This window comes from Batrachochytrium dendrobatidis, assembly GCF_000203795.2.
Source record: "Batrachochytrium dendrobatidis JAM81 unplaced genomic scaffold BATDEscaffold_1, whole genome shotgun sequence".
Taxonomy (NCBI): Eukaryota; Fungi; Chytridiomycota; class Chytridiomycetes; order Rhizophydiales; genus Batrachochytrium; species Batrachochytrium dendrobatidis.
The window spans coordinates 1,336,848-1,352,370 of record NW_006281099.1 but is presented as its reverse complement, the minus strand read 5'-3'; the positions used below and the strand labels follow the sequence as shown (position 1 = coordinate 1,352,370).

The window sequence follows — 15,523 nt, the reverse complement described above, 5'->3', positions numbered from 1 at the left end:
CAAACCAGCACTCGGATCTATATAATCGTTCTTGTCAAAAACATATGCCGATATAACCAAACGCTCAAACTATCATCTGAGTTTTAAAAACACGATTCATTGTAGCTGCATACTTGAAGCACCGCTCCCATTTGAACTCAAATGGTTAGGTGAATTGTGAAACAACGATTTCCACATAAATGCCTCTGACAACAACAGCTCAATATCCTTTTCTGTCCACGCTGCCGTAGGAGGAGATTGCAAGTGCATCATAATATCCTGTAAATACAAAAACAAAAAACTTGGTGTCAGAAGCGTAATTAAAAATCATGGCCTTCTTGATAGATACATTACAGTACCTGAAATTCAAGGCTTCGAAGCTGAGCAGACCATTTGACCAAAAAGGCTGCACATACATACAAATGAAAGTCGGAAAACCCGTCAGAACCTTCAGCCTGATGCGTGTATATTTGCATTAATAATGTCGTGAGTGTGCATTAGTTGGATTATTTAACATAAGCTGTTACAGTGTGTCCATTCTCAATTTCACAGATTCAATTGCATATACTTACGAGATAGGTATCCCACATGCGAATCGTATTTCCCAGAGAAATCTCGCGCATCAGCATGCAGTTCATCCAACGAAACGAAAACTGTAAAAACTCGATACCTTGTGCAGCCAAGTGATTGTGGAGCGGTGCTATATCGGAATAAACCATAGAAATAAATAGTTGAGTGATATACAATTATTGCATATCATAGTCTACAGTAGCTAGTAGCAACCTACCATCAATCCGATTAATTAGTTCTTTAAGTCGAAAAATCTGTCTTTGAATTCCAGGCTGCTTATGAGTGTAATTGTCCTGGATTCCATCAAGTAGCTTGGTCAAACACCAGAATGTGTCAGCTTGAACATTTGTGAGTGTTTCTGGTGATATTTGTGCTGGGTCTATTTTTTCCACGTCACTCGCTTCATTAAAACCATTGCCGGTTGCAAATAATTAGCCACGCATCACCAGCATGATTGTAAACACATGCAAATTAAAAAATAATACAGCTTACAAACAACTTCTTGAAGAAATACTTGGAAAAACGATGTGACTAAATCATTGATTCCTTGTACATAACCAGACGCTGGGTGTCGTATAGCCCAAACATAAAGGATACGCTCAAGTGCCTATTGCAAATACAATTAGATATTTTGTCATTCGCCAAGTCATAGACAGTAGGTACACCTCTTTCTACATACAGAATCAACATTAAGCCTAAAAATCCAAGTCTCTATACCTCTTGAATGATTGGATGCTGATAAAGCGGCATATGCGCATTTGTACGTTGAATATCTATGTGGATCTAACAATTAAAATAGTGCATTCAGATATATAATAGCAACACTGTAAGCCCAAATCTTTGTATATGAAAATACAGGAATTCGAAATAGCAATGCATTAGCCTTGAATGGTTCAACTTACTTGATGACTGAGACCTTGGTCAAGTCCTTCTGTGCCACGAGAATATGCTTGCAAAACATATTCCTCATATTCTTTGCGTTTACGTATCAGTGTTGAATCACGACGATCTGAATTAGCGGGAAGATACCCCTGAGGAAATCAAAACACTCGCATTAGTGGCAAGCATGCAATATTCTAATATTATACCACAATTCTCACCATCAAAAGCTTCCATGCAGTAGGGCGAATTTCTGTGGGAATTCCTGGCCAACTAAGCTTTCGTAATTGCTCTAGATATGGATTACAGATAAAGTTACTAAATTGTGATTTCAAAAGCTAAAAATACATTGCAAAACGTAGCACTTGATCACTGCTCAATAGTATGGCTATTACCTAGATCAACATTTGGCTGTTCCAGTATTGCTTTAAATTTGTTGCATCTTATTGATAGAGAGTTGAGTTTGGCAATGTCAGCCATCATTTTTGTTTCTTCGTCGACTTGAATTGGAGTGGCTGTCAAATCAATGCAAATCAAGAATATAAGGTGCTTTGATTAGAATTTTAAAAACCAAACACTTGTTGAATAAACATCTCAGTATCATACCTTCTTTAGGTCTAGCATCTGTACTCTTACGACGACTAGCCTGTGAGCCTTGTTTTGCATGCATAATCTCCATATCTTCAACTGAATCGAGTTCTTCAATAACTGGACAAGAGTGTGTAGGATTGACAAAGGCTTTGGACGAGGATTCAAGAGTAGCAGAGGCTTCAGGCTCAGATATGTTATTGCTGTGGATGGTTCTGCTTACAGGAATAAAAGGTGTAGCAGTACAGATTGTATTCAAAGAGTGCTGATAATCACTGCTTCCATTTGGTTTATAAAGAGGTTTAAGAATTAGAGTTAGCGATTCCAAATTTTCAACGCTAACCTCGACAAAGCTTAATAGATTGCAAAGAAAATTGGTATGCAAAATATCATTACATTGATCCTAGAATTCCGGTAGTTAGTCCACGACGAACAGAGAAGAGACTGGATTGTGGTTTTTGTAGATTGGAATCAAGAGTTTGGATAGATTGCCGAGATATTGAAGGAGCGGTTACTGTGTTGATTCTATATAATACACGTTAGCATGCATGGTACGACTTGACAGGTCATAAAGCTAGTTTCAAGATGAATCAGACTTGAACATGGATACTTGCCTTCCAGGTGCTGCCCAAAGGTTGTTTCTCCACACTGATTCACGATGGTTGTTAGTTAATGAAGATGTGGCTAATGACAAGTCAGTTGTTGAATCGGATGGCTGAAGTTTTTGAGATGAAGATGCAAATGAAGCAACTGAAGAGGCAGAAGATATGGGCAGTGGGTCAACTATAGTGTGAGGAGTGCTGGGAAGAATACGATAGTGTCAGCAAAGCAAAATCCAATCAGCAGCAACAATGAGGATGGATTCGCATGCAATAAGAGTATTATCAGCCATATGCTCGAAATCCGTTGCAAGGGTTGGTTTCCCCTTCCAGAGACAGCAACAGTCATAGCAACAGTATCCGTTTACAAACAATAAGACCTTGTAGTCTATGAACGTACCTTGCAGCAGGGTTGAGGTTAGTACTGGTTACTGCTTGGTAAGCCAGATAAGTCAAGTTTTAATAAAGAAATAATGAGAAAACCAAGTCAGGGTTAATGTCAAATGCAAGTCCAGACAGTTGAACCAGCAGTCCATGCAGTCTATGCAGACAGCATGAATGCATATTTATGCAACTGCGTATCCCTCCAACGCACCTTCTGGCATGGATTAGTACTGGACTCAGAAGCACATCGCGATTGCAAGTTCACAAGAAGGAAACTACAACCTTGTAGTCCGATCGTCTTTGCATTCTACTGCTGTTTACTAAGCTTCTGTTCATCTGCTTTAACCGACTAAGAATCTCTACTTGCGTTGATTGTTCTAGCATCCGCTTTTTGTCATCTGTCGATTCTTTCCATATATATTCTTGAACGTATTCAACTTTGACGCTTATCACGATTTGGTCGACTAACATGGATGCTATTTGCTTACATCATCAGAATAGCATCTAGCTTGTGTAGAAAGTGCTTCTTGATAACACTAGTCTGCTGCAGATCTGCACATCTTCGGCATTGGTTTTTACCGCTTCTAATCCGTAGTTGATTTACAAATTCTCTTGTCTGTGGTGTATTGGTAGCGTTTGGCTTGTGTCATAAAATAATATCCCTTGATATCATTGCCATTATCCAACTGTTGCTATATGTTTTACATCTAAATGTTGTTTTGTGGTCTTGGTCTTGGTCAATGTCCACCCCTACATATACGCCAACAAAATTAAATCTTATAATAGGGTTCAAATAGCATGTTTGTAGCCATGAACAATGGGGGGATATTGAATGCAAAAATGTTTAGTAGAAACGATGGGATGAACTTCCAACACTCTTTGCAAATATGCTTTGTCTTGCTCAACTCCGCAACTCGCTCCAAACGTCGCGTCAATGGTGTTTGTTTGAGGGAAATCGATATATTAGAAAACATTTACTTCTTGCATTTGTTATCCAACAAACTAATTCATTTATATCCTTCATACACGTATCCAACTGCAAGGTATTGTAGTTAATACCTGTTACTATTCCTAAACTTATTTGCTCTAGCTTGTCTTGTTCTAATTTACTACCATCAGTCTTGGCTCCTGCAAACCGTTTGAAACACTGTTTCTTAATTTAACAAGCTTTAACACTTGTCCGTTTGAATAGTTATCCTTTCGCGTTCAACTCTGCGACACGTCGATCTTTACAAGTTTGATAGAATACATCAACTATTCCCTGTCTAGTTGAACCCCGTCTAATTCAAATACCCTCAGACTAGTACTCTTATTAGCAGCTACTTTGTTATACCCTACTAGATCTCAGTGCTTAATTTAAAAATAAGAAACTCGATGTTGACACCCGCCAACCCTATTTCATCCAGCATACCTTGGGGTGCAACGGATAACTCTTGTACCCGCTCCTCTGTGCTGGTTTCTACTAAAAAACGAAAGATAGCGTCAGACGATCAAAATAATGGAAATCCAAAGCATCTGGAACGCCTTCACAACCTAGAAAAGGCAATTACTGAACACCTCTCGACAGGAAAATTTTTTATCGTTGGTATGTACAATTGTATTTTATTTTTCTATAACTGGTGCTAAATATAAATATACAACATCATTTGGTTTAAGCCAAATGGTTTCGGCTTGTCTATGTATTGAAGAGTATTATACACTATTGCGTTAATTTATGCCATCATTTATCAGTCGTGCTCATTCTAAAAATTATTCAATAATTAATAGCTGCTGCTCTCCGCTGCATCGAGGAAGAAAGACTATTTTGTAAGAAATATCGAATGGCTTTATGAGTTCAAATATTTTCTGCATGATGTGTAACAGGTGAATTTTTGTAATTGATCAATAGATCCAGAACGAACAGTTTACTCGTATGCAAAATCACGATTTGGTTTTAGTCGACGCACCACAAACACATATCTATGCTCTAGGTAATTAACTCAACAGGTTGGATCAACTTTATCAAGTTGTTTCATCCTATTATAAATCATTAGATTGTGATAAAAAGCATCGTTTTATTATTATTGCAAATTGACGCTTATGTATATTCCATTTCTATATTGAACATGACTAGTTATGTGTACGAATCCATCACCGAAGACAAAACATTACCAATCCCTGTCAATATATCCCACGTCCGCTCTCTTCACAAATACCCTCCAGAAGTGCGCCGACAAATTTGGAAGCAGTTGAACGACAGCGGTTTAACAATAACCGAAGAAAATGTGGTAGCCATGACAATTAAATATGGTATCAAAACTTTTATTGAAGATTTGATTTTGAACACACATCGATGCTTATTTTCACTGACTGGGTTCATGATTTGAAACGATTCAATTGATTTATAGAAACGGGTGTATCGTTTACTGAACTGAATAATGAGCTATATACCCCAAAAGCAATTATTATGGCAGCAAAAAAAGTCATTGAGAAAAAACAGTTTGATCTTGATCCGGCTAGCTGTGCGTTTGCTAATACCTTGCACGGTGATACCATTGCCAACACGATTTACACAGAAGCAGAAGATGGTTTACAAAAAATATGGAATGGTCATGTTTGGCTTTCTCCTCCATCTGGCATAGATGAAGCTGGTCTAATCCGTATGAAAAAGTGGTTTCTGGCAGCAGAGTCCAAATATCTTGCTGGTGAAATTGTATCATGCCATATTTTACTTCGTGTGGATATGCAGAATGACTGGTTTCTTCGAGCTCTATACTACCCACACTGTTTCTTCCATGAGCGTATCCAGTTTTCCACACCAACGGGAAGGGAAAAATTGCTAACTGACTCGCATATGCTTGTTTATATGTAAGTATCTAGCAACATATGCGCTATATATTATACGTTTCGTGATGCTACTTGCATACATAATTTAAGCTTTGACCGCTGACAATTTATGGAATGTGCAATCACGTTGATTTTCCATCTAGGGGTACCAATACAGAAAGGTTTTGTATTCAGTTTGCCCAGTTGGGATCTATTCCTGGATATAGTTCTTGGAGTTTTGCTCCTTCAAAAAACAAAAAAACTGAGAGTGAGTCTCAACATAGCACAAGCGATTATCTTGAAAATAAGAGCACCAAAGAGCTGCAACAGTCACATTTAGCCAGTTTTTCTCCCAATATAGTAGAGATGTGTCCTTCAAACCATATGCAGCCCACCTTTGCTCATACTGCTTGTGCAGCCGCGGCACAAAATGTTTCTGCTGCTCAAACCTACAATGGCCATCAGTTTGCTAATACATACCAGATGAACTATTCATCGCAGCCTGCATACTCTCCCCAGTTTCATGAATTTTCTACGCATCAATTTTCCATACCTCATGCGACTTCAAATAATCAACTGGGCCATATGAGCATGCCTATTATCAATCCTTCTACAAGTCTATTTCTTCGGTACAATCATCCAGTTGGCGATTTTTCCGAGTCTGTGATACCCTCAGTACATCAATAAGGGTTCTATTATAATAAAGCTTTTTTAATCTACGTTTTATTGTTTGAACCACTCCTGATTAACTACTAGTTTTTAGTTTCAAAGTATGTTCAAATAAAGCGTCAGAAATTTGTCCAACAGTCCGTAAGAACAAACAAGCAGTTGATACAAGAACATCCCGTAATGCATACTGATCAACAGACTAGATCAAGATTGAAAGGCAGGATATGTACGCAAACGCAAACGCTCAACCTCTTCGCGAAGAATTGTAATATCTTGCGCTTGAGATTTGGCCAAATCAACCAGACGACGCCTTGTATAGATTTCTCGAAGTGGGTTTGGTTTGCTGGAATGGTTCATTTTTTGAACTGATATGAATGTGGTTAGTTTAAATAGTTTCAATTGTATATAATCAAAAGCAAATGGTTTCAAACAAATGGCTGATTTATCTTACGCTTGACTTCATAGATGCTTTGGCATTCATTTACAGAATCCTCAAGTTCTTGAAGCAGTGATTTCATAGATGCGTTTTCATTTACTTTGGCACATAGTTTTTGATCAAGTTTGTTTGCAACCTTGACCTTTTCATCAATTTTATGAAGGTGTGCCTAGTCAATGAATATTTCGCAATGTTGAAAAAAAACAGCTTTAATTAAAGTAGCCGACTTGATACACATTATAGTTGCCAAAACTTACCTTTTGACTATATTCAGCACGTTTTTCCAAAGCCAGAATCTCAGAAATTTGCTTATGCTCGTCTCCACTCCGAATGTATTCCTGCATCTGTTTGGTAACTCTTAATAACTGAATATCTCGAGTTCGAATAATGAGATCCTCTGCTTGTAGATCAGACAGTTTGTTTTCCCTGGTTTGATCAATATTGCCTAATGTTAGATTCCAGGAAACATCATATGCATAGTATCACCTTGAAAGTGTATTTACCATTCTAAAGCATGAATTCCCTTGCGATAGTCTTTCATTTCTTTTAATGCCTCCACTTTTACTTTGCCAAGAGTAACAATCGCGTCGTTTAGTTTTTCAACGACGTTTCGGTGGATCAAAATTGCATCGGAATAGTCAGTGAGCACTGGAGCTTGAACCACTTCAACCTAAGAACATGAGTAAAATTTGCGATTTTCAATTGGTTAGTCTAACAACATTTTCAGATCATTGTGTTCTTGAACAAGGTATCAACATGCCTGCCCTTGCTTTAGACTGAATAAGCAGTCGAGGTTATAGGTGTTTTGAAATTTGCATTCAAGAAATTGAGCAAGCTCGGTAGCAATCTTTTCTGATTCCGTTCGAATTCGATCACTCTCCTCCAAAACATTTTGAACCAGAGTCTGCATTTCATTGAATTTTCGTCCACTCATGTAAACATCTTTTTCAACGGCAATTTTGTTGTCACGAAATTCCACCAATTTAAGCCACATTTCATTGCTCAATCCGTCGGGCATGTCAACTTCTTGATTCAATGGAGGTACATCCAAATCAATCAGTCCTGATTCACGCTCGTATTCAGTAAACAGATTTAGATTTTCATCTAGTTGTTTTGTAGTATCGTCATTTTCTGAAGCAGTCCAGTTTCTGCGCTTGAATAGTCGCATAAGAGCATCGTTATAGAAATCATGCCCATGCAGTTCTTTTTTAAACAAGCGTTCAATGTCCTTGTCTCGTTTTAAAGCGGACTCGTACTCTTCACGATATTTTTCTAGTTCCTTTTTGATTTCAGGAATTTCATTAGTGCAAGTAACTTTTTCTTGCTTCAGCTGCTCAAGTCGCTGATAAATTCGCTTTTCCTAGATATTACACTTTAGCAACTCATGTACTGCATGATAATGAATCAATGACTTTTTAAAATATGCCTCACCTTTGGTTCATCATCATCGCTTTGCAGCGATGCTTGAACTAATTTGATCATTCTTAGCTCGTGCTGATAAATGGTTTGATCAGTATTCAATTTTAAGCGGTAAAATGCACGTAGTTGAGTGTCAAAAGACTCTAAAATTTCTGAAATCAAGCTCTGGAGTTTTCGTAGTTCGGTTTCAAGGGCTTTTTTGTATTTTTCTTGTTCCTCCTAGATATTTTATAATAATAAGCTCACAGTTGTACTAAAACCACAACACACGCATCAAATGTATTGCACTTTGATCAAGTATTCCATGAACCAAATCAACATCAACTCAAACCTTGAAAACTGCCATTTTTTTTTCAAATTCCTTGAGCTGTTTCCGCTCATCATCAGTCATGTCCTCTTTAGACTTGTTCATCCACTCTGGTTTAATAAGCTCGGTTTTTTCGTTTTGTTCGGCTCTGATAAAAGTATTTCGTAGCAAATCAAAAACTGTAAATATTCCATTTTCCGGATTACATTACATACATGCAGTTATTTGAACCATAGTACTATAAATCCAAATGTACTTGCCGGTTGTCAAGTTTTCCTCCCATCATAGAGATGAGAGCGCGCTGTCTTGAGTTATCCTCGGCTTGTAACCTTTGGCGCTCCTCATCCTGACGACGCTTTTCCTCTATACGTTTTTGTTCCTCTGTATTTACAAACTAACAATCGTTCAGCAATGTATATTAGTTTAAAGGATCGTGTTTATTGCAGCAAATAAATAAATTTGATTTTACCTTTTGAACCTTGACCTCGGAGTCTTGAACTTCTATTACTCGCTGTGGTTGCTCATCGTTACTAAGCTCTGGATGAAAGACGGTTTCTTCAAGTTGAAGCTGCAGTAAAATTTCAGCTATGCGCTCATTCTTTTCCTCAATTTTGATGATTTCATCCTGCTTTTGCTTAAACATGATATCAAATCGACGATTAAACTCTGCCTATTAATCAAAGATATGCGTTAGTCAAATCCATATACCACAAGACACTTGAAGCTTTACATATATAAATGCAATATTTTACTTTGATATCCAAAATACATTCTCCTAATAGTACACTCTGGATTCTCCGACGTTCTTTGGTGTTGAGTTCAAATGGATCGTAAAGCAGTGCTGTAGTTTCGCGTGATGCCTTGATGAGCAGTTTATTTTCAGTCTCCTCGGCATGTGGAGTAGTCTTTTGTATAATTAAAGTAGATTAGTCATGCAAGTATCAAATATACATTGATATTTAAACCACAGGCTTCAGATCAAATATAAAGCAAAGCCATGTGTACGTTTTTGTCAAAATATCAAAATTGCATTGCCAATTATCTATACCTCATCCGCATCATTCTCTTCGTGATTTGTTTTCTTTACACCATGTCAGTTTAAATGTATTAGCACACATCAAGTCAAATTGTCTAAATAATCAAGCAATTCAATGTACCTTAGTTGCATTGTTGACAGTCATTTGAACTCTGCGAATTCGCTTGATCTGGCCAACCCACTGAAGCTCATGGCTTTCTCTTTTTCGAATCGGATAGTTTGGAACTTCAGTCAGACAGTTGGTGATAGGCTCACTGCTAAATGACTGAATGCATTGGCCAACCGTTTCCATAGAGTCCCAAAACTCTTTCTGAACCCCCGTATTCAACACATGCATCCGTTAATTAAAATTGGACATGCATGAAAAACCGTCCCACAATCTTTGTGACCCAATGGTGTTTACCTTTAAGCGATTGCAAATAACTTGCTTGGTAAGATTTTCATCCTCAATTTCTTTGCGAATGTTTTTAATCTGTATATCAGCTTCGTTAATAAGCCGATCACGCTCATTGAAATCAACAATAAATTCTTCTTGATCAATTTGTTCCATTGGTGGTGCCTGACTATTCTTTTCCATAACACGAATAAGCTTTTCACGAATGCTTTTTGCTCTGTTTTCAAGTTGTACTTGGTTGGCCTAAAAACACAATAGTTGAATCTTTGTTAATGACATACTGTCAAGTAAAACACATCAAAATCACGTCAACTTGCATCTTTGGCAATGCTGGAGGAAACTTCAGCATTTGTTTGTATGTCTTGGGTTTCGGCCAAAGATATTTCTTCAGCATTGTCATCTTTGTCATGAACCTATAGATGTCAATAGTTTGAAATATAAACCATTGAATTGATTTAGCATGTCGATAGATTTTCATCCATTTTCTATATTTTGATAATAAAGGACTCACTGGTGTATTTTCAAGCAAAGTAGACACTTTTTTTGTAATATTTGTTGAGTGAGCTTGATGAGCTTCGGCCAGAGTTTCAGCGTTTTCTGAGGCAGCAAGTGCCACGCGACGACCTCCACTATTGTATTTCCAGTCAAATTTGCGCAGTATGCCATCGCCACCAGCAGTGAGAATAAATCTACAGTCTCTACTAAACGATGCTGTTTGAACTCCATTTTGATATGGATCATGAGCGTATATTTTGAGACTGCGCTCAGGTTCTAAAAGCGATCGAATGGTAATGAGCCCATCAGGTGCCCATGTTAAAAGCCATTCTCGAGTATTTGATTGAATCAATTGCACAGGTGAGAGCTGATGATCTTGATACTATTTTTGTAGTGAAATTCAAACGGTTTTAGATTTAATAGTTTAAATAGATACTTTCAAGCAATATTATAGTAAAGCGAAAATCAATCAGAATATACCTCAAAAGATGGATTTCCTAGTATAATTTTATCAGAACTAGTGGAAACGCTAGTTGGAGCAGTAATCATTTTGAGTTTTCTATCAGTGGATACCAAGTAAAAAATTTCTTTTCCAGCAGAAATATGGCTATATATTGTTTAATAAACAAATTAGATACACTGATATTTAAACTAATCATGCATCATTAAATTACCTGGGCAAAATGGCAATATCAATGATATGGCCAACTGTTTTATAAATTGTTTGCTATTCGATACCACCAATGATAATGGCACAAGTTTAAATAGAATGACACAATGTATAATATATGCAACAACTAATTCTTACCTGATAAAGCAGTTTTGAGATTTTCCAGCCTTCATCTTTGGATTCAACCAAGTTTTGGTCAATTGGAAATTCAAACCTGTAAATAAGGGTTGACTTTATAGAACTTTCAAAAGCTAATACATATAATCGCAAAAACTAGCGTGCATTTCAACAGATAGATTAGGATCAGCCATGAATACGGATTTAATAAATATGCCCGAGTTAAATCTCTTACAGCTGGCCTGTCTTCCAGTTCCTCATAGTGCCACGTAGCACCACTAAATTCTCCATTAGTTGAAACGTATCCAATGACATTGAATGTTTCAAATACATTGTATATGTAGATTTGCCCATCTGCTGCAGCGGACATCATATATCGCCCACCATTTTCAAATAGAATCTAAAAATTCACAATATAAATACTATGCGTTTTATAATTTGATTATAGATAAAATTGCACAATAGTTGACAACCACATACTTTTTTTACAGCGCTTTTATGAATTTTTTTTCTGAAAACCAGTTTTGGGAGGAAATCATTAGCAGCGTCAGCTTCATAAATTCGGACATGACCTGTTGATGATCCAACACCAATTAGATACGATGTTGGGCTTACGCCAATACACGAAGGATGTGACTGAGTTGAGAATTGTCGTAGCAAAACCAGTTTTTCCGTATCCCAGAATCGCATCACACCATCATCGCTGATGGTCACGCTTTTGTTAGAAAGTATAAATGCACCTATTCCAGTAATGCTATTGGTGTCACTTTGCATAACCAAAACTTTGGTTTTGGTCAACAAATCTACGTAATAGATACACGAGTCATTGCTCTGAACAATTGCTGTTTTGCACTCTGGAGAAAGAATCAGCTCAGATATTAATTTTCCATTTGTTGCATTTATGGATTCAAGTGTATTTCCATTTGCATCAAGAATATATATAAATCCATTCTAAACAATACATAGTTAGAATCCAACCACTGAATCATATTTAAATAGTTTAACGCTTTTGGATATGCAGGATATATTACCTCTCCTCCCACAATAAATCCTTGCTTATTCATAGCGATACATTTGAAGCTACCACTAGGTAGCCGAGTTTTATCAATTGAATCTGTATGTGTTGTGTTTTCAAGGGAACTCGATTCGCTTTGGGTCGAAATCACTACATCGCAGCTGCCATTATCCGTGTTGTATTTGTAAATCTCGGTTCCATTTTCACTACTACAGTAGATTGTATGGCCTGGTGTCCAAATATGACGCGCAGGAGTAGCACGAGGTAGTTGATTAGGTTCATTGATGGTTTGCGACTTTGGCTGGTATGAAGTGGCAAATGGCGCTTCTTCCCCCATAAGAAAGCAAGTAGGAGCCTCTGCGCCAATTCTAGACATGACAAGGTAATGAATGAAATTAATTAACATGACATAGTAATCAATCATGAATGATCACAAATCAGCTTTACAAACTTACGTTGGGTGAAGTAAAAATTTCTTGAAACCAACACTCAGCTTCCAAAATTTTACTATTCCTTGACTTCCTGACGTGCATAGTTTCTTTGAATCAAGAGGATCAAATGAAATATGTGTAGCAGGACACTCATTTGGTCCATTTGCTAGTAGTTTTCGATCACGCCAGCTCCATACAGTAACGTGATAGGAAGGCAGATCTCCCAAAGCAGCAAGGTATTGACCATCGGCTGAAAAACACATTGACTGTATTGAAAGATCGTTGGCAGCAGCTACATTAAATATGCAAATTGCTCGTGAATTTCAGTAACTGGCCAATTTTAAATATTTATTGTCAAACTGCAAAAGTTGAATGACTAGAATCTAGCTTACCTGGAAGTGTGCAGATATTAGACACATTGACCCCAGCTTGCACGTATTTACAGAGTTTTGGGATGGTAGAGCCCTTTTCAACATAGGCGATGATGCCCTCTCGAAGGTAGACTGCAAAAGTCGTGATTTGAGTGTCTGCTACGATTATTTTGGGATGGGTTTTTGGCTGAGTAACACCTTCAAGCTTGAACGCTAAAGAGCCAGGTTGTAGAGCATCACCAGCACTTTCTGATTCATTGGAAAGTCCATTTTTTTCATTGCTAATCCCATTTATCTCGTCTATACGAGTTATGTCCACTGTATTTATACAGTTTCCAGATACGTAGCAGAGTAGGTTTGGCTTAATAAACGATGGTGGGCAGACAGCCGAATTTCCCCGCGACCGTCTAATTATTATGATAGTAAATTAGTTACACTACTCGATGATAAAATACTGTATAATACAATCTTTATTCTCACCCTAGTTCTATATCTCCGTATAAACCTCCTGCCATGTTTAAAGTTGTATTCGCGTAAAATGGAACACTTGTATTTTATCTTGAATTGGTTATTTTGGCTGGGAATAAACAATGACCAAATATTCATTGTTTCACTACTACACTTTTCTCGACGCACGAGCCCATCCTTTGTTATGCTCGAGTCGTTTTATACACAGTTCAAGAATGAGCAATATGAAACTCCAATCCTCGTGTCGTTTGTTGAATGGTTGGTATACCATGTCTAATCAGACGGTTGTTTTTTGGAATGGAATAAGATACGTGTTTGGAAATGTTGCATGCTGGTTAAAAAGTCTTGAAGTATCATGACATTCACAGCTCCATTGATCAGTTTTAAACACACTGACCATCATATGAAGCACATAATCAAACTATAGCTTGATTTGATGTGTTTAGACCTTGCACTTTTGCCTTGGTTTGCATAGCCATATTTGTACGATCGCCAAGTTTGAAACCATTTTTTATAAAACGGTCGTTTTCTTCCAGATTGTCCTATTTTAAAATCGAGTCTTTATATTATCTTATACAACCACAACGAGTAAATGGTAAAACACAAGCAGCCACAGCGAAAGTTTAAAGTGCCTGTTATAGTCAAAGAGCTTCCTGCTGATCCTGAATATACGCAGCTACTTGCTATCCAAGCAAGACTACTGTCACTCGACAGCACAAACAGCATAGTTTTAAATACAAGGCGCACTGTAAATGATGCTAGTGATCGGGATGTGCTTGTGCCACAGCAGGCTCTGCTTGGGGTTATCCAGCATGCCTTTTCAGCCATTTTTGCAGACCCACAGTTTCCAGTACATGTACGGACCATCAAGGACCTGTTTCTAGAACGAGATTTTGTTGGCATCTTCACCGACCCGATACTGCTGCCAGTTTATGCAGCCGAGTATATTCCATGCCGAGCACTGTGTTATCGAGACATATTTCTAAGGATAGACGAGATTCGAACGTGCTTACATGAGGGTGGTCAAATTCTATGTCTGGGAGCAGGAAACGGGAGTGAGCTGCTTGGAATTGGATCGGCTCTTCATGGGATGCAGCCAATATCTTCGCTTACAGTGCATCTTCAGGATTTGTCAAGCTATGGTTCTGTTATACAAAGAATCTCGGAATCCATGCATGCTTTATTAGACATTGGTGCACCTGCACTCGAGGTCACAGAGTCTACCGGAAATTTACTAGAGCTAGACGATCTGAAGGCTACTGTCATTCCTGTAGCCTGCAATGCCAAACTCATCACTGCAATGTTTATTCTCAACGAGCTTTTATCCAACTCCAAGCGAGGGTTTGTGACACTCATCTCTCAGTTGATTGAGCACATGCCTTCTGGGGGATATCTGCTGGTAGTAGACTCGGCAGGATCGTTTTCAGAGGTGAAGTTGGGATCAAATGCATCATCGAATCCAGATAATCAATCATCAGAGCCTCAACAGCGCATATATATGGCATTCAAGTTACTGGATGCTATTCATGCACTTCAGACTTGCGTATCATATGATTCAATTTGGTATAGATGCAGTCCCCATCTTTCATTCCCCTCAAAGCTAAATAGCATGCGCTACTATTTGCGTCTGTATCAAAAACGATAGAATTAGTTTTTCTAAATAAATGTGTATAGTTTGCGAGGTTTGTCTGAGCCTATTGCATCCTGTTGAAAGTTTAAAATGATAAAGCTAGTAATACAATTTCAACCAAACATTGATCTTGCAGTGTATTCGACCACATATCTACTGCTGAATCGGATTTTGACTATATCGAGGTCTGCCAAGACTTGCCAAGGGTAAACATATCTCCGTTTTTGCAGAACAGTTGAAGCAGTAGCGGCAATAACACTT

At 37.8% G+C, this 15,523-nt stretch overlaps 3 protein-coding genes across 3 annotated transcripts; 1 reads left to right on the top strand and 2 right to left on the bottom strand.

Annotated features, from left to right (window-relative positions):
* Positions 1-96: 96 nt before the first annotated feature.
* BATDEDRAFT_21581 (uncharacterized protein) lies at positions 97-3,986 on the bottom strand (the record flags this gene model as incomplete). Its single annotated transcript, XM_006675262.1, has 14 exons — positions 97-258; positions 339-434; positions 552-679; positions 767-928; positions 1,042-1,156; positions 1,267-1,332; positions 1,452-1,580; positions 1,650-1,720; positions 1,824-1,943; positions 2,035-2,369; positions 2,413-2,541; positions 3,488-3,639; positions 3,705-3,749; positions 3,978-3,986. The coding sequence occupies 14 exons, from the start codon at positions 3,984-3,986 to the stop codon at positions 97-99; spliced, it is 1,719 nt and encodes a 572-aa protein (XP_006675325.1).
* A 387-nt stretch (positions 3,987-4,373) lies between these two features.
* On the top strand, positions 4,374-6,491 carry BATDEDRAFT_85509 (uncharacterized protein; the record flags this gene model as incomplete). Its single annotated transcript, XM_006676231.1, has 6 exons — positions 4,374-4,584; positions 4,767-4,805; positions 4,888-4,969; positions 5,113-5,288; positions 5,387-5,846; positions 5,969-6,491. 6 exons carry the CDS (start codon positions 4,374-4,376, stop codon positions 6,489-6,491), a joined length of 1,491 nt encoding a protein of 496 aa, XP_006676294.1.
* Positions 6,492-6,506: 15 nt separating this feature from the next.
* BATDEDRAFT_34015 (uncharacterized protein) lies at positions 6,507-14,583 on the bottom strand. Its single transcript, XM_006675662.1, has 25 exons — positions 13,645-14,583; positions 13,186-13,571; positions 12,818-13,085; positions 12,379-12,730; positions 11,828-12,298; positions 11,583-11,747; positions 11,369-11,503; positions 11,235-11,287; positions 11,041-11,167; positions 10,577-10,942; positions 10,407-10,478; positions 10,075-10,308; positions 9,793-9,981; positions 9,684-9,716; positions 9,388-9,540; positions 9,105-9,305; positions 8,965-9,029; positions 8,851-8,873; positions 8,660-8,814; positions 8,341-8,547; positions 7,808-8,269; positions 7,413-7,579; positions 7,167-7,335; positions 6,925-7,078; positions 6,507-6,838 (listed from the first exon to the last, which is right to left on the bottom strand). Exons 1-25 carry the CDS (start codon positions 13,677-13,679, stop codon positions 6,678-6,680), a joined length of 4,803 nt encoding a protein of 1,600 aa, XP_006675725.1. The 5' UTR covers positions 13,680-14,583; the 3' UTR covers positions 6,507-6,677.
* Between the last annotated feature and the right edge of the window lie 940 nt (positions 14,584-15,523).

Coding starts and splice junctions, on each gene's coding strand:
- BATDEDRAFT_34015 (XM_006675662.1), bottom strand. CDS start 13,679: ATGGCAGGAGGTTTATACGGAGATATAGAACTAGG. Junction 12,299..12,378: donor GATTTATTGTGGGAGGAGAG/GTAATATATCCT, acceptor TGTATTGTTTAG/AATGGATTTATATATATTCT. Junction 7,336..7,412: donor GGAATTCATGCTTTAGAATG/GTAAATACACTT, acceptor TGATCAAACCAG/GGAAAACAAACTGTCTGATC.